This window comes from Kryptolebias marmoratus, linkage group LG3 (genome assembly GCF_001649575.2).
Source record: "Kryptolebias marmoratus isolate JLee-2015 linkage group LG3, ASM164957v2, whole genome shotgun sequence".
Taxonomy (NCBI): Eukaryota; Metazoa; Chordata; class Actinopteri; order Cyprinodontiformes; family Rivulidae; genus Kryptolebias; species Kryptolebias marmoratus.
In genome coordinates this window covers 9,556,808-9,574,837 of record NC_051432.1, presented here as the reverse complement: position 1 = coordinate 9,574,837, position 18,030 = coordinate 9,556,808, and the positions used below count along the sequence as shown (strand labels likewise).

General features: G+C 42.7%; 2 protein-coding genes across 2 annotated transcripts; one reads left to right on the top strand and one right to left on the bottom strand.

The window, feature by feature from the left end:
* Window positions 1–387: 387 nt before the first annotated feature.
* On the bottom strand, window positions 388–6,443 carry serping1 (serpin peptidase inhibitor, clade G (C1 inhibitor), member 1). Its single transcript, XM_017416611.3, has 11 exons — window positions 6,301–6,443; window positions 5,944–5,991; window positions 5,732–5,840; window positions 4,930–5,094; window positions 4,522–4,821; window positions 4,075–4,281; window positions 3,764–3,907; window positions 3,441–3,644; window positions 3,208–3,347; window positions 798–1,020; window positions 388–687 (listed from the first exon to the last, which is right to left on the bottom strand). Exons 2-11 carry the CDS (start codon window positions 5,989–5,991, stop codon window positions 440–442), a joined length of 1,788 nt encoding a protein of 595 aa, XP_017272100.1. The 5' UTR covers window positions 6,301–6,443; the 3' UTR covers window positions 388–439.
* Window positions 6,444–10,600: 4,157 nt separating this feature from the next.
* tmem134 (transmembrane protein 134) lies at window positions 10,601–17,535 on the top strand. Its single transcript, XM_017410532.2, has 8 exons — window positions 10,601–10,815; window positions 11,774–12,048; window positions 12,125–12,192; window positions 12,298–12,384; window positions 12,489–12,565; window positions 14,487–14,531; window positions 17,022–17,075; window positions 17,168–17,535. Exons 2-8 carry the CDS (start codon window positions 11,827–11,829, stop codon window positions 17,248–17,250), a joined length of 636 nt encoding a protein of 211 aa, XP_017266021.1. The 5' UTR covers window positions 10,601–10,815; window positions 11,774–11,826; the 3' UTR covers window positions 17,251–17,535.
* Window positions 17,536–18,030: the final 495 nt, after the last annotated feature.

Below are 18,030 nucleotides of genomic sequence, written 5' to 3'. Positions count from 1 at the left end.
CCCCCCCCCCCCCCCGCTTTAAAGAACAAAAACCTTTACCGTCACAGACTTTAACACTTGTCTTCCTCGAATCAATATTGGTAATTATGCAGGAGGGCTTGACGTGGGGAGTGAGAAGGGAAGTCTCTGTGTGTTCAATGTCAATGTCAATCTCACAGTATGGCTGCCATCCTGTGTCGGGTTTGTGTAACTACTTCGCAAAATAAACTGAGGCTCTTTCAGTTCACACTGTCTTTATTTCTTCAAAAAGACGTGAGACAAGCGGGACGCGTGTGGTGCGATCTCATTGGTTACATCTTTAGGCACAAGTCATCCCAATGGGAATATGTTCTTCTGATGGTGATTAACACCAGCTATACAGAATTTATTAGCAAGGTTTAGAAAAAGCAGATCATCATTCCTTTTTATTTTGTTTTTGTCCCCCTCTCTTGTATGCCTCTCACGGCTCCGTCACCCTGCCGATAAAGAGCGGCATGTTGGCCTCGTCGTTCCACAGCAGCAAGACGAAGGGCCGCAGGGCGGAGAAGGAAGGGAAGGAGCGCGAGAACGACACAGTGGTCGCCGCGCCGGCCTCCACTCCGTGCTCGGTCAGCGCGAGGAACGCCTTGTGCCTGGCGTCGTCCAGCACCAGGTGGCCCTCAGAGGAGAGGCCGCACAATCTGGCTCCCTCGAAAAGCGACGACAGGCCTGAGATGAGAAGAGAGGAGAGGAGAAACGGTTTATCAGGGTGTAATCACGAGCGGCGGAGGAAACGCTTCAGCGCAAGCGAGAGGGACGAGCGTGGACGATGAGCAAACCTAATTTCTTGAGAAGCGAAATCATGTTGGGCTCCCCTTCCAGCTTTATAAGGGGCAGAGTGACCTCAATGTTCTGGGGTGACGCGTTGTTCAGCTGCCCTATCATGTGGCGCATGTTCTCGTCCGTCATCCTCCTCTCCACCTGCTGCAGGTCAACCAGATTGTGTGTGTTCGGCAGCAGGACGTACAGACTGTTGTCTCCTGAGAGAAGAAACTTTGCTACCTGTTGGTAGATTTAAAAAAACAAACAAAAACAGAAGTGAAGCATGTTGAGTAAAAACCAAGAAAACTGTGCTTCAGCTCTTCAGTTTTTGTGAAACATCACATTTAACAGGAGGAGTTGGACTGTACGAATGAAATGTGCAAAAAAACGTGGACAGATTTTATTTCAACTTTCCAAAACTAATCACTGGATGTGCACCTACAGCTGATAAGCCTTCGAAGGTGGCCCGTTTCGAAGCTTGTGATGGGTCGGGCAATTACTCAGTTGTTTTTTTTTTAACCAGACAAACACAAAGTGGAGCAGCTTGTTCTGATACCACCAGGACGCCGCACTCTGAGCCACATGTCACTGAGACGCTGGAATCGCTGACATTACCAGGATGTGCAGCTGGCGTAGGTACGGTCACATGACGGCAAAGAGAGGAAAGATGAACAGGAACAAGAGATGCAAGCTGCCGAAAGCCAGAATCCCACATGTACGGGGAAGCCCCTGGCGCCTGGGACACCCTAAAACCTGGATACCCCACAGATCGACGGGAGTAATACTGGAAGATGTAAAGCGATCAGCCAAGGGCCAAATACCTGTGCCTACCAAGACAACAATTGAGAGGGCATCTAAGTCACAACATTGTGAGCCCAGTTATTGGCATGTGGATCCCATCAGCTGGCCACAAGATAACGCTAAAGTCCCAACATGAAAACTCAAACAAACACTTTATATTACAAGTTCAAACCACAATTCTCCCCAATGCTGCAAATGATACATCTCAGGTTTTCAGGGCTGCTTTTCACCTAACACTTAAATTTATCAGTTTTTTTGATTTAAGAAAAAAAATTGAGTTGCCCTTCCAAAATAGATTTCAGGGTGTATGAAATGAACAAAATGTGAATATGTTGCACCTTGGTATGAGGGTCACGGTACAGGAAAATAATTCTTTTTGTTTGTTTGTTTGTAATAAACACTAACTTTACAGAAGCAGAACCCTAAAGACCAACAAACCACTCTTGTCGCTGCTGCTGGGGAGGGTCTGAGGTAGCAGATCATGTGCAGCGAGGTAGGATTTGTCAACTAGTGTCTTTACTATCAAGTAAAACGGTTTCATTTCACTGGTGCAGGTATAGACGCATGATGGCAAAGAGAGGAAAGATGAACGGGACCAAGAGGTGGGAGCTGCTGAGGGTCAGGGAACTGGGACATCAATGGCATCTGGGACACCCAAAAAACCTGTGTATCCCACACGCCTGTAGATGAGAAGAGATCAGCCAAAGGCAGATACCTCCGGGTATACTGTGCATGTCCTTTTCATTCAGTTTCAACTGTAAACAGTGTCCTACGGGCCACGTGTCAAATTAAAGGTTCAATAAACTCTAGAAGTATCTCAAGAAAATATTAGGCTTCCAAAGCACGGATTATATGACTAAACTGCATGCCATACAGGCACCTTTTGCCACTCGACTGCTGCTGCTGCTGTCCGTGATCACCGAGACGAAGATCTTGGATGATCTGTTAGCACATGAAGCATGTGTTGGAGATGGCCCTCAGCTACTACCTGATACTGAGCTGTAACCAGTTCTGCGCTTCCTACGATTGATTGGCCATGTTGGCCATTTTGAATTGGGTTCCCTCAAAATTGTGGATGCACACCCAGTGATTGCTTTCTAAAAGTTTCAAAAAGATCAGCCCCTGCCACACTAAATTTGAGCTTAACATCTGGAAAACTGGCTAAGTTATAGACGTGTTTTTGGTATTTTCTAGGCTCAGCTGGCCAGTCTGAGGACTGCTCTGACAAAAGGTTTCCTTATTTCACTTAAAAATAAAAAAAACTGGAAAAATAATAATGATTACACTTTGCTTTTAAAGCCAACACAAGAGACAAAGGAGTCCAACTGAGCAAGTGTGATCTGAGTCATTATTTTGCATCTCGTTTTAGCTAAAGTAGATTATTTTTATAGAGTTCAGTCACTGAGAGGGAAAAAAAAAACTGATTACTCACATAAGTCATATGTTTTTTACAGGAATAATGGACTGTGTGAGCTGTTTAGATCTGCGTCAGAAGTACAGCAGGGTATTTTTCCCTAGATAACCAATGACGAAGTCTAACACACAGACTTAGTGTTTTCTATAATAAGTAAAATAAGACGATCACAGAGTGACTGTGGATGGGTATATAAGGTGAGTCTTCCTTACCTGGGCCTTCAGTTCAGGAACGTACATCATGCTTGCCATGTATTTGGAATGATGGATGAAAGGCACCTTGTACAGGTCACCATTCAGTTTAGTAAAATGTCCTTTCCCCGGTTTTCCACTAAACTTAAACTTCCACTGTCCTGAAGCACAAACACACACACACAGAGAAATCATCAGCAATTCTCTGTGAATGCCCACACCCATTTTTGTGCGCAGACAGACGCTGGACTGACCGCTGAAGGTGACGGCGTTGAGCAGGATCAGCTGTGCGTCTGGCGCGACGCTGTCGATCAAGTTCGTGATTTTGTTTTTGGTTTTGTTGGCCACCCACTGGTTTATCATCTTCGTGTTTTCCTCGCTGGACTCCAGCAGCTTCGTGGGCTCGGCCTCGTAGTACTCCACAGACCGGTTGGTAAACGACTCGCTCAGGTTCATTTCTGGAGGAGGACAGAAGGAGAGAAATGACAACGTCCTGCAGATCTGGAAATCGTGACGGCTCTTGACAGTTAATCTTGTTAAAGACAGGCTGATGTTTTGCTCTTCGCTGTTATGGTACGTGGGTTGTAGTAGATCTGAGAAGCCATCTGCATGGAGCCGGCCAACATCTGTCTCTGCTTCTTCATCTGGAAGTGAAAGCACTGGAAGTCATGAGGCACGCAGATCGCTCTCTCAAGGGCTTTGCGGGTGTTATCACTTGCACCTGAAAGTACAAAGTTGAGATGCGTCAAAACTAAAACCTATACTTTGAGACACTATGGAAAGCTGCAAGGATGATTTCACACATACAAATCAATAGTATTGGCTTCTCCCTTTGTCACAACGAAAAATCACGGCATTTCAAGGAAAGAATGAGTTGCCTTTGCCTACCTAACAACAAATGGGAAAGAATCCCACCGATGCTGACAGGAGAGAAGAGCAGGTTGTTGGAGGGATGCTGATCCTTGAGGTGAGAGTACAGCTTCATGGAAAACTCTGCCATGGACTCTTGCAGGATGGGCCCAGCTGTGCGCCTGTCCTCCTCCCTGCAGACCTCCGACGTTCTGTTGAACTCCTTGCATGAATGGGTGGGAGCATCTGAAATGAAATCCGTTTTTGTTTTTTCATTTTGTGCAACTCATCCACCAGCTCTCAATGATATATCAGCTCTTAAAAGTGAAATGCAAATAGGATAATGTAAAGAAATAGGTCTTTTTGAGACTGTTGTTTTCATTTGAAAGCGTGGGAATAAAGAGGGAGCGTACGAGAGACGTTTAGGAAAAAAAAGAGTGTTTTTTTTAAATCTCAATGAGTTTTTCCTGCTTAAATGAAGGATACCTTTGACAATAAGCTGTATAGTGTGGAGCCTCTCCCCCTCAGCGGATTCACAGCTGTAAACCCCGGAGTCCTCAGACTTTGCACTTTTGAGGATGATGGTCTGATCTTGGTCCTCGGGATAAAGCAGGAACAGTTTCTCATTTTCTGGGAAGTCGTTCCCAGGTTTCAGCTCTTTCCTTTTGCCATCCCCGGTCTCTTTGAACCACAGCGCGTTCTCCTCAAATGGGCCGGAGGACGAGAAGTAGCACGGCAGGTACACGTCGGAGCCCGCAGGCGCCTTAATAGTATTGCGAACCGAGTCTGCGGGAAGAAAAAAACCCAACAACAACCAAATCCGTTACTTTTATCATGTTCGAGGGTCTTGCTATCTGCTACGAACGTGTTTAATAGAAGAAAACAACGTCTTACAAACGGTCAAGTTGTATGTTTTTATCACCTCCACGTTATTGACTTTCGCCAAACACACGTACTCGCCCTCGCTGGCCGGAGTTACAGGCGAGATTGAGATATAGAGACCTTCTTTTATTACTTGAGCTGAGCCAGATGTTGGAGGAGCAGCCTGTATAGTTTGTCCTGAAATTGCAAACACGCACACACAGATTAATATCAAGTACAAGTGATAAATGTATTTCTTACACAATAACAAAATACAAGAATACAAAGGCCTACCATTCCTCGAAGGAATGCACATCGCCCACGCCTCGCCCGCCACAATCCTAAATAAAGATCTCCCATAATTTCATGATCCCCTGGGTTCTACTGAAACTCTCAGAAACTAAATAGCTGGACGTTCATGTTGTTGATGTTTCTACAACTGGTTAATGTTTGAAATCAACTTGGTTTGACCGCGACCCAGAACGGAGAAGCAGGTAAAGAAAATGGACGGATGGATGGAACTTGGTTTGAAATGGCCACTACAGCGTAACGACCTCAGCCATCACAGAAATGGCTACAACTCGGTCAGCTCTCCTTCCCTGAGCTGAAAACTCGATGTGGGAGTAGCTGAGAGTCATTTACGGCGCGTACCCCGAGTGAGGTTGTTTCAAAGGTTTAACCAGAACGGCTCTGAGTCGGCCATTTCTCAGCGTGAGATTTTAGCTCGAAAGGACGTGGACGGCATCCGTCCATTCGCGTAATGTTAGGCCTTTTAACGTGTATGCAACCGTGGAATTTGCGAGAAATCTGAGACAACATAAACAAAAACCACTGCCATTGAACGTCCAGGTGATGTTCGGATCAGGGAAGTAACTCGGCGGGAAGAAACAGGGCAGGTCCACCGAGGAGCCCGGCAACATCCAGATGGTCGTGCACGAGAAGAGCTGAAAGAAAGACACAGAGAGAGACAGAGAGAAGAGACATATCAAGCACTATAAGAAAAGGGATCAGATTTATGACCGAGTATCCACAATTGTCAGGTTTTACCTCAAAAGTGAGCTGCAGAAAAAGGCAAACTAAGGCCCGCTGCTTCATCTGTGGAGGGGCAGGGGGGGAGATTATTACAAAATTAATGTGGCACCAAGCCTGGAAACAGATCAATATGTGTCGCAATCTGTGGAGAACTGAGATCCTTCAGCATTAAAACCGTCTGAACATGACCACTTTACACACCATCTATGTTAGCATGGTCAGAGACTCGTCAAATAAAATGTAAAACTAAGATAAAATACTGATGTTTACAGCATCAGTATAAATACTGATGTTTACTGACACTACATGGAATCAGCAGCGTTTCTTCTGATATGTTCGATAGTCAGCAAAAAGGAGATAAAACAAACTCACCGTTATTGTGTTTCCAAGTTCCCAGATTCAGTCGTGGGATTGATTTTTATTATTTATTTGGTTTATCAGTATTTCTTCTCTGTCACCCAGACCACCTCTGACTGTCTGCGCCTCTGAGCTGAGCTGTGACTGACAATGACTGATTTGGCATTGTTGGTTTTGGGGATCTTTGTTTGCACAACGCAGGTCTTCTGACTTGCTGGAAATCACATGATTTTCGCTTGCTGGCAACCAAATACTAAAGCCAGATTGATTCACACTCCGGCCTGTGTTTTTTGTTTCGTGGCGTTCCGTTTTGCCGTTTTGCCGGAGGACGACAGAGGCACGTCGTTACGCCCGTTCTCAGTGTTGTAGTGCAGGGTCAGATGGGTTATTGGTGCCCGCTCGGTCTGAAAGTTAGACGGAGCTGTGTTTATTAGTTCTTCTTCAACTTATCTGTGGTTGGGTCACCGAGGCAACAGGTCTGGGAGAGAAACCCAGACATCCCACTCCCAGGTGACACTTTCCAGCTCCTTCTGAGGGATCCCAAGGCGTTCCCAGCCTAGAGAGGAAACATAATCCCTCCAGCGAGTTCTCGGTTTGCCTTGGGGTCTCTTTCTAGTGGGACATGCCCAGAAAACTTCCAAAGGAGTCAAGGAGGCATCCTAATCAGATGCCTGAATCGCCTCAACTGATTTCCTTTCAATGAGGGAGAGCAGCAGCTTTACTCCGATCTCCCCCTGGGTGACTGAGCTCCTCACCTTATCTCTAAGGCTGAGCCCAGCCACCCTACGAAGGAAACTCATTTCAGCCACTTGTATCTTGTTCTATCGGTCATGATCCAAACCTCATGACCATAGGTGAGTGTTGGAATGTAGCCAGACCAGTAAATCCTGAGCTTTGCCTTTTGACTCAACTCTTTCTTCACCATGACCGATCGAAGCGATGCCTTCATTGCTGCGGCTAAGGCCCCGATCCGTCAATCCATCTCCCACTCCATCCTACCATCACTTGTGAACAAGACTCCCAGATACTTCAACTCCTTTAACTGAGGCAAAGACTCATTCCCGATCCAAAGGGAGCTTCCCATCTATCTCCAGTTAAGAACCATGGCCTTGGACTTAGAAGAATTGACTCCCATCCCAGGTGCTTCACACTCGGCTGTGAATCGTCCCAATGTATGCTGAAGTTCATGGCCTGAAGTAAAAAAAAACAAAAGAAAAAAACAAAATGATAAAATCTTCTGTGACCATACACAAAAAGTCCCACTTTTTAAATTCAAAAGTTTGACATAAAGCTTCACTGCAAACATGTGAAACTGATGTTATTCAGAAACATCACAGCAACTCATAGAAGGAACTTGTGTAAATAAATGACTATATAAATAAATATTCTTTTTATGCATGTAATAACAGCTAATTTGGTCCTCTGCAACAGAAGTCTAATAATATTGTAATTGGACCAACTTTCCAGAACGTTTTATAGATATATTTGGTCAGATTGCTCCGCAAAATGTTTGTCTGTAACGCACTCATGGGATTTTAAAAAATGGCTGACTGATCCTGTCTACGCCAACAAAGATGAATTAATCTGTAGCCAGTTAGGCTGAAATTAAAAATATGTTTGATTTGTTTATTTATTTATTTTTTAAAAAAACATAATTTTTTAAAAAAAAGAAGCAAACAGATCATTTAATTATGAACTTTAAATATCCATAAAAAAACAAAACAAACAAACATTATTTCATCCATTCCTCTAATCCTGTTCAGGGTCACAGTCAAGTGTTTGGAGAAATTGCTTTTCCGAGTCCTGTTTAACTAAAATGATGTTTACTAGTTGAAGGGTTTTAATTGCCTGTGGAATTTAAAAAAAAGAAATAAAAAATGGACTCGATTTAAAAGCGAGCGCTAATAAACCAACTGAGACACTCAGTGGCAGCTTTATTTTCCCATCGTGAACCTCTCCGCTGAGTGGGACGTCACTTAGCAGGCAGGAAAACATCCTGCATGGCTGCTGCAGTTTTACACACTTACATTTACCAAGATAAACTTGACAGCTTTGTTGATGAAAACCGGATGTGGATCCGGATTTGAAGCTCTTGGTTCTGACCGTGTTTCGTTCAGCTAATCCATCACTTTGTCGCCCTGCAGCCCGTCTGCCCTTCGCTTTCCTGCAGATCTGTTGGTGTGTCTGAGATACTTGCATGTGCTTAAATATTTGTTGTAGTTACAGTATATTTGCATAGTGAAAAGGCACGGTGCAATGTCATCTTTGACTTTATTTGCATATTTTAAATAAAAGGCTTTTAAAGTATCTATTCGCTGACAGAGAGCCAGATGTTTTATTCTGAAAAGTCTTTCTGTCAGCGTGATTATGCGGGTCTAAAAGTGCAATGTAAATGCAATATAAATTAATCAAAAATGACTTTTTTTTTTTCCTTGAAGGTACGCCAGTAGAAAGCTATACTTCTCTACATTCATCCCTCAATATAAGCTACATGACAAACCCGATTAAATGTTCTACTGCAGCTGTTTTATGTGCTTGCGTGTTTTATATTTCACAGCTTGTCTACCTGAAAGCTTTTAGGAACCGGTGAATAAATATAGATCAAATAAATATATGCTCACATAAGTTATTACGCAGTTAGTACTATTTGCCTGAATGCTGAGTTAGCATTCCTGCCGTTCACATAACAAAGAGTTTGGCTCCGTTGGGAACAGTGTGCTACGAGGTTTTTTTTCTGTTTGTTTGTTTGTCCTGTTATGACATATCAGGCATACCATATAGAGAAGATGGCTGCCTATGTGTGCCAGAACAGATTTGCTCTGCAATAAGGATATCTCAAGATGAGAATCTTAAAGGCATGATTTATTAATTTTTGTAACAGTAACCTGTTTGTATGACCTTCAACCATCAGGACTGTTTGTGAATCAGTGCATGAAGGTGTGTGTGGGGGGTGGGTGGGTAAGCAGATGTATAACAGAAAGACGGAAAGACTGACTGCATATATATATATTTTTTTTTAATTAAAAAATGTGTTAATGTTATGTGGGTGTATATGTGCTAGTGTGCCACCTGGAGATCCACAGTTAAAAAAGTGCAGTGAACAGTAGAAGGCCGCCATCTACAGCACCCAGGAGCAGAAAGAGGCCGCACAGAGGTAGGTCGCCGGTGAAGCACAGGGTCAGCAGCCCCCCAGGACAAAGAGACGCAGGGCACCAGCCCTCCCAACTCAGCCATGCCACCACCTCCCACCAAGCCAAGCCTGGGACCTGACCCCCCGAACGGCCCAGTGCCCACACCAGCCCCCAGCAGAGAAACCACCCAGCACCAAGCAGGAGAGCCCCCAACACACTACACTATGACTTTCAATATTTGAAACTTTTTTTTAATTACTTAACTTTTTTTACAAACACTCCTCACAGAAACACACTGAGATGTTTTTTTTTTTCCTGAAGAAGGATTGTTCTCTGAAATCTGTTTCAGCATTCCTCTGTTTTGGTCTTAGGCTTCTGTTAGGTTTTACCTTCTGTCCTGCTATTTTAAGTCTGATCTACAGTTTAGCTAATTCTAGCTTTTAGCCACTGTTCTGCTCATTTTAGCTAGTAGTTGTGGTTTGCCAAGTTTAGCTTTTAGCTATTATTTTGCTGATTTTAGCTTCTGGTCTGTTTGATTTGGCCAAAATGTATTGTTTAACAGATTTCAGGAGTCATTCAACATTCACACTGCATGTTTGGCAGAAAATTGATTGTTCAGAATAAACTGAGTGTATCAGATTCAACAGTATTTATTGTTAATATTAATATTATTATTCAACATGCCAGGGATGAAGGGAGTTTAGAACTATGATCCATTTCTGCCATAACATTCTAGTAAGTAGTTTTCTGTTAAACATAACCAAGAGAAGGCGATGGTGCATAAATGTCACTAATCAGTTGTAAATATCAGTGTTCCTGAAGAGAAGACAGACTGGCGCCCTGCAGAAGATCCAGTCCCAGTGTTTGACCTCATACAGGATGTTTCTTATCTGCTCAGGTTTTTGCAAACATCAGTGGTTTGCAGTTTTCCTTCAGTGGTGGTGATTTCCTCTGCTGAGCTTTTCCTGCTTGGTTCAGTGTGCAGCCAGGCAGCCTCTGATAACATCTAAAAAAAGAAGTGAACTTAGTCAGTAGAACTACTGTGTTTAAGGTGTTTGACACTCTGTGTTAGAGTATTTGTGCCGTTTAAAAGTCTGGGGGCCCACAGTAGTTGGAGCTAGAGGATCGATCGATAGATCGACATTCGATTCGACAGCCCGATGCTCAACGGCCCGCTGGGCGGATTCAGGCGTGTCCAATCAAGAGTCGAGCGAGGAAACTTCTGAAGAAGTCCGTCTCTTTTCTCCACGTTCAAGCAGAGTAAACAGAAATATAAGGTTTAATCTCAGAATTATTTTTGCTACGTCGCCTTAAAGGGTGTCGATATGTGACGACTGGTTCTCTAGCAACCTCGGGCCAAGTTTCACCTCGGCGGAGAAAAGATTTTCCGAAGACGACAGTAAGTTTTTTTTTTCTCTCCTCCTGCTCGTCTGATTAGCTAGCGGAAGGAGGACAGCAGAGCCAGCTAGCCGGGGGGTGTATCGTCGCGGCTCGGTCCGATTAAACCCACAGAACCGAGTCCGTTTAATCCATGTTTCCTACTGTTCACTGTTTAAACTCAGCAGAAGGGGGTGGTTGGGTTTATGACAAAAAAATTCGGCTCCCGGCAAGTTTATTTAGCTCCTGATAGTCACGCGCGCGCACTTTAAAACGAATTTTAGCGTTTTGAATAAATCTTTATTTATAAAGAACAAAGAACACTGTTATGGTCTGTCAGCTTTTCTGATCACCAGCGTCAAACTTACATAACAACCAAAACTAAATAACAAAATATTGATTTAGTCTGCTTCTATAGAACCTAAAATTGTGAATAAATTGTTTGTCAAGAATATTTAGACTTGTTAAAAATACATTTCTGATACAACACCAAGATCCATTTCTCCAACCTCTTAATATAACATACTTATTTTTCTTATATACAGTGTATATATCTGTGTGTGTGTGTTGTTCCATGTTGGGAGAGTTATGTACAATGTTATAAAACTATAAAGTTTATAAGTCAGTTCCCAGCACAGGCCTGTGAATATCAGACATCTCCCATCTGTGAGTTGTTATATATCATCTGCTAACAGCTGTCCGGTCAAAGGACAACTATATACTGTATGTAATAAAAAACAGCTCAAATCCGGGGACAAATGCCGCCGACCTCAGTATTATAAACGGTGATGACAGACATGCTCGTCCACCCATCTGTGTGGCTCCCCTCATGACATTGAATTTTAACTCGCCGTTTCCTTTACGGCAAAGATGTTCCGTCGTCTCGTTTCATCTCCGCCGCAGTTTGAAAAGACATGTTGAAAACACGGAACAGGCTCAAACCTGTAACTCTGATCTGTGTGTTTCCCCGCGCGCGCCAGTGACAGCCAAGTGAGACGACCCCAAGGCGTAGGAGGCGAACGCCGCCGGAGCGATGGCGGCGCAGTTCACCATCGACGACGCCTTTGTCTTGGACGACGAAGGAGACGAGGAGGGGGTCGTGTCCAATGGAGAGGCAGATGGCTGGAAGGGCAGGGATAAGGACAGGGACAGGGACGGGGAGATGACGTTTGGCCCTCTGACGTTCTCCAAGCCTCAGTCTCACCCGTCGCCTGCCGCCACAGGCTCCCCTGAGCACAGTAACCTGAAGTATCAGGTACACACACACACACACACACATCTTGTTCAGTAAGTTATGACGGGTTGTTCGGTGATGCCTGCTGCTTTTTCAGAACCTGGAAAATGAAGATGCCCTGGGCAACAACAGCAATTCCTCCTTCAACAACTTCTTCAAAATCAGGTGGGTTCTGCAAGCGAGGGCCGCCGCTTTTCTTTTTTCTTTTTCTTTAGTGTGTGTTTATCGGTCGAGTGTGAAAGGAGACGTGTTTGTGCTTCACTTCCGCAGCGACCCCGCAACTCTGTCCTACTGCAGCTCCCAGTGGTCCTTCAGCACGCTGAGTTCGGTCACGCAGCTCTCTGCACACTGCTGTGGGTAAGCTGAAGCATCCATCTCTCTCTCACACACACACACACACATATCCACATACGCCAACACACAGAGAAACAAACAGGTGCATGGAAAACTGTGTCTCTCAGGTGGGTGTCCCATCCGCTGGTGAAGAAGAACAGGAGAGTTGTTCTCGCCTCGTTCCTCCTCCTCATCACTGGACTCGGTGAGTCTGAATCACATCAGATGGATTTTTAAGTTTTAATGCGCCTCCTAAAAGTAGACAAAGGAAAATTATACCTTTTTTATATATATATATATATATAATATCAGGAAACTATCTAACGCTGCAGATCTGTGGGCAGTTAATTTATGTAAACAAGTGAAATTAAAAGCCAGGTTTGCCCTTTCAGTAGTCTCTGTGCAGTTCGGCAGATGTTGTTTTTTTTTAGAAAATAGCAGATTTTATTACTAAAAATCATAGAACAAATGAAAAAACAACACGATTGCTGTTTAATAAGTATGCTTTAATCACGGCTGTTTAAGCAACATTTACTGCAGTTTTGCTTAAAAGTTCTCAAACCAACACCTGTTTATGAACAATACTGTGCAAAAGTCCCTTAATTCTTTTAATGTAGCTTCCGAATATTCAGACTTTTACTCTTTTAAAGGTATCTTAAACATCAGTTCTTCAGGCTTTCTGAAGGTTCTTTAATTGTTTTTCTTTTTTTTTTTTTGCCTTTGGCTGCTTTTGTATTTGTTTTCAATCCACTGTCTGTTTGTTTTCCCAAGAATATTTCTATTTTTTTTGTTTAGGCACTTTGTTATCTGCAGCCTGTCACAAAGACACAAATTGTTCCAATTTTCCTAGCCAGATCTAAAAAAGTTACCAATAATAACACAGAATTACTTTGTCACCAACTAGTTGACTCCCAAAGAGTTTTTTTCTGAACACTGGTCAAACAGTAGATGAGCAGCTGAAGGACGAGACATCCTTTAGGTCCCTTTGTTAGATTTTTATTTCCCTAAAATACATGACTTTCAGATACTGTCCATCTGCTGTAAGCCTCCTTTGTCCTCCACTTGTTTCACGTTCCTTGTTGTTTTGAAGCACTCACCGCACACTCCGGTACGAGAGCTGGACAGAAAAATAAGTCCAGAAGGAGCCAAAGTTATTTATTTATTTATTAACCCGTTATTTAACCAGGCAAGTCCCATTGAGGTCTCAGATCTCTTTTTCAAGGGAGGCCTGAAGGCAGCCTAACATGCATGTTTTTAGACTGAGGGAGGAAACCCTCGCAAACACGAGGAAAACATGCAAACTCCACACAGAAAGACTCCAGGCCCGACCCGGGGCATAAACCCAGGACATTCTTGCTTTGAGGCAAGAGTGTTAAACACTAAGCCGTCATGCTGCCCAAAGAAAAACTTGAATAACTATTGAACAAGATGAAAGTCTGACTGCTTGGAAGCAAACATGTATGTGTGTATATATATATATATATATAACAATAGGGGTGATTTAAAACTTTTGCACAGGCAGTATATCGTTAATAGGCCTATGTTGGTTAGCAAGTAACACAAACAATAAGAGTCTGGCTGTAGAACCTGTGTTAGATGGTTCGTTACGCCCCTTATAATTCTATTTATTTTCACATTAGTTCCAATACGTCTACTGTTGGTGCTAATGTGAAAACAGGACGATGTTTTAGCTCACTCTCGAGCAAAAATACAGAATATTCTACTTTTATAACATTTCTAAGCAACACTGGACTCTTTTTTTCTTATTGTTTTTAACTAATTTCACTTTATTTAAAGAGAAATAAACATAAATAGATTTAGAATGAAGCGGTATAAGGTTACTTGTAGGCACAGCACAGGAACTCTGTAAAGAGCGGTTTAAAACGTTCTTTTAGCGGTTTTAATATTAACCTCTCCGTGTTAATGTGCAGTTTTACGCCACCTAGTTTACTCAGTGTTGAGTCCGGGACATCTGCTGCTCTCTGAACCTTGTCCTCTCACAGATCGATTAAACAAAACAAAAACCCTGATGTTTCCGAGAACTTTCACATCATTTATTTATATATATATCTATATATAAGTCACCGTTTTAATAGTTGAATTTTCCTCTTTTCTGCCTCTTGCAGCTCTCATCTTCACAGGAGTCGTCATACAGCTGAACCCAAACGCAGGTAAGGAAGCTCCCCACACACACACACACACACACCCGTCCATTTTTGTTTTTGCGAGTTGCGCAATCGGACTGTTAGTCCAGCCGCGTTTAAAGCCAAAAGGAACAAAGACGCGCGCTAAAATAAATTGCGACCCACGAAAACAAGCTGGTGACCAAACGGCAAACAAATCGATGTTTTCCTTCAGCGTCCAGGTTACAGATTGGGGGGGTAAAAGACACTTGGAGTTCAGCTCATTTTCAAGTTACAAATCGCCTTTATTTTGGAGGCTTTTCACTCTGCCCAGTTCTAAACGAACAAGGCCCGTTTGGATCCAGCTGGTGTTGCTCTCTGTGGTTGATCCGGCGGCGGTGACTCCGTCACATGCTCCGCTCAGATGGGGCTGAAACCGCAGCAGACTTTTTTTTTCAGAGACAAAGTTCACTTGTTGCTGCAGAGACGTGGCCATGAGCGCCCATCTGTCCCGCTGCTCTACCTGAAAGGCGCTGAAACGGGAAAACAAAGAGATAGAATCTGGAGTTTTTATTCACACACGAGAGTTTGAAAAAATAAGTCCTGTTTAAAGTCATTTCTTATATTTTTGCCTCCACCAGTGTGAAGAAGCTGCAAAACATTAGAGGGGGGTGATTTTAACAGTTTATTTTTAGCTTGAGCTAAAATAAAACTTTCTTTTACATTATTATTTCTGGTAAATGCTAATGCTTTGGAGTAGTATGTGTGCTCTAATCCTGATTTACTGTGATTATTTGTTAGTGTTTTTTTAGAGAATAAAGTTCCTCCGTTTTATTTCCCCGAACATAAACAGAACCAGGATGTGAATATAGTTTTACTGATTTACTTTTTCAAATATTAAAGTACTCTGTGTGAACAGAGTCTTTATTAACGAACTCGAAAGATGTTTGAACGTTTCGCACCGCAAGAAGCGTCACAAAAGCACAGCTCCACGTGGAGTTGAACGCTCGTGTTCCCCTTTTAAAAATGGCTTCTGCTCAAGAATATCGAGCCTCCCTTTATGGTTGTGTTTGTGATTTATATTCAAGGAGGCTAACGTTCTTCCTAACAAACATGGCTCTGATGGAATGTGACCCACGGTGTCAGGGTTGCCAGATAGAAACGGACAATACGGTTTTGTCGCTTTAAAATGATCGTGTTTTGACTTTCTCTGTGTGTGTGTGTGTGTGTGTGTGTGGGTGCATGAGTGGGTGTGGTGGGGGTGCCTGACGAGCACCATCTGGCTGATCAGATTGAACTTTCTAATGATAGGTGGGTGTTTAAGTCAATAAAAACTAGTTGTTAGTTTGTTTTTCTCTGTGCACAGGAATGGCAAAACTATTATAGATTTGGGCTTTTCAAAAACTATTGATTGTACATCTTATAGACACTAAAACTTCAGTATATAAATGCGATAATTAGCGTATATCTGGCAACACTGCACTGTATTGTTGCTTGAACCCAGTGCCGACACCTTTGGCCATAAATCGGACTGTGTCAGTGTTTCGGCTCACACCTCAGACCTGTTTAACGGTCGTGATAGAATTTGACCTACTTACCAGAGATTAGTCTGATCCCTCTGGTAGCATGGTAGAGGAGCAGGCAGCTGATGTAGCCACGTGTTTTCAAATGAAATGGTAGAATTCATGGTTGATTAATAACTTCAGATCTAACTAAACGATGGGTTCAGGGTCTGTTTTTTATGTGCTGCACGACTGGAGAAAGTTTTTGGTATTTCTGGATCTTTTATTTTATATATATATATCTTGTCTTTATTTTTCTTTACATAGAAGAGTTTAACCTTGGGCCGCGCCGGTGTGTTTTTTGCAGAAGCGACTCGTGTTTCTGCTGCGAGCGATCTGCCCTCTGATGCCGTGCCGACGGCGGGCTCGAAGGGCACAGCCCGTCGGTGTTTGTCTTCGGGCTCGTCCTCGTGTGCACAGCCAGCTCGGCACAAACCCAAACCTTTTCAAAACACACTTTGTAACAACAAAAGGCAAAAAGGGGGGGGGGGCTGTAAACGATTTGCGGTACACGCTTCATGTTTCACACAGTCGTGCTCTCCCTTGTTATTTTTGTCCTAAAATTTCAGGTGATCCTCCTTATGTCTTTGTCTTTTATAAGGGACAGTCCCCAGCTGAACTTTGAAACCCCAGGCTGTCCTCGTCTACAGTACACGCTTGCCTTTCTGCCCTGAAATTCTCTGATGTTAAATTATTGTCTCTTCCTGCTCACATTTAGTCAAGACTTTTTGTTTATACAAAAGGACTTTTCTAGTTTATCTGCTCTAAAACACACACAAATGGTTCTGCTCTGCTGTAGCCTCCAACTAAAATAAATAAATAAAAACAAACTTTAATGCAATCACAGTGGCGTGCTAAATAATGCCATTAGTGCTAAGTGGTAATGTAAATGATGTTGCAAATAGAAAAAAAGAGTGAAAAGTCCTTGTTTAAAAGGCTTGTGTTGGTGACTCCTCTGATAAAAATGTCTCTGCAGATGTCTCAAGTGCCATTTTCTTCATACCTGGGTTCCTTCTCTTTATCCCTGGAGGTAAATTGACCTTTTTTTTTTTTTTTATCCAAATTCTCTCACGGCTTTTAAATTGGCTCTAAACGCACCTTTTTGTCCTATTTACCCCCCAGTGTACCACGTGATCTACATCAGCTGCGCTGTCCGGGGCAGAAGAGGCTTCAGGCTGTTCTACCTGCCTTACTTTGAGAAATGACACAACATTTGACACTCCCTTTCTGTGTTTGTTTTACTGAACTGAATAGTATTTTGTCACTTGTATTAAATTTTACTGTCACGTTCTTGTTGTTTTTGTTTGTTGAATCATTGTAATGACCACTGCTACTTGAACCACTCAGTGCTTTGACTATTTTCCCACTAATTGAACTAACTAAGCTGTTTGTTTACACACAAAAATAACACGACAAATGGTCTCACCTGTGGTTTTTGTGTTGTGTGAATAATGTCTGTGAAATTTCAATAAAGGTGTTTGTATATTTTCGTTCGTCTCGAGTTAATTTGGTTGTCAGGGAAGCATTTTGCCTGGATTCAAGACGCTTGTCTGGAAATGTCACATTTTTATAGCAGAACATGGCCTTCCAACGGCTCTTCTCTGATTTAATCTTGACTATTCGGTCGCCACATCTTTCCTCGTGTTCTACAAGAAGGTTCTGGGAAGAAAAAAAGTGTGAGCTTTGCAAAACTACATAAAAACTGGATTGATTTTACAAGTGAGGTTCAACAATCAGTGTCTATATATCTATCTATATATATATATATATATATATATATATATGGCTTACTACTTTTGCACAGATTTATATGTGCTTGTATACTCCTTTATAGAATACAGGAATAGTGTACTTTTATAGTACTTGTGTTATGAAACGTTTTTTTTCAGGTCACTTTGTTATATCTAAAACTATTTTGTATATTTGATCAAATCCATGTATAAACCCATAGCCACAGTGGTGGAGACTGCTGTGTGGTGACGTCA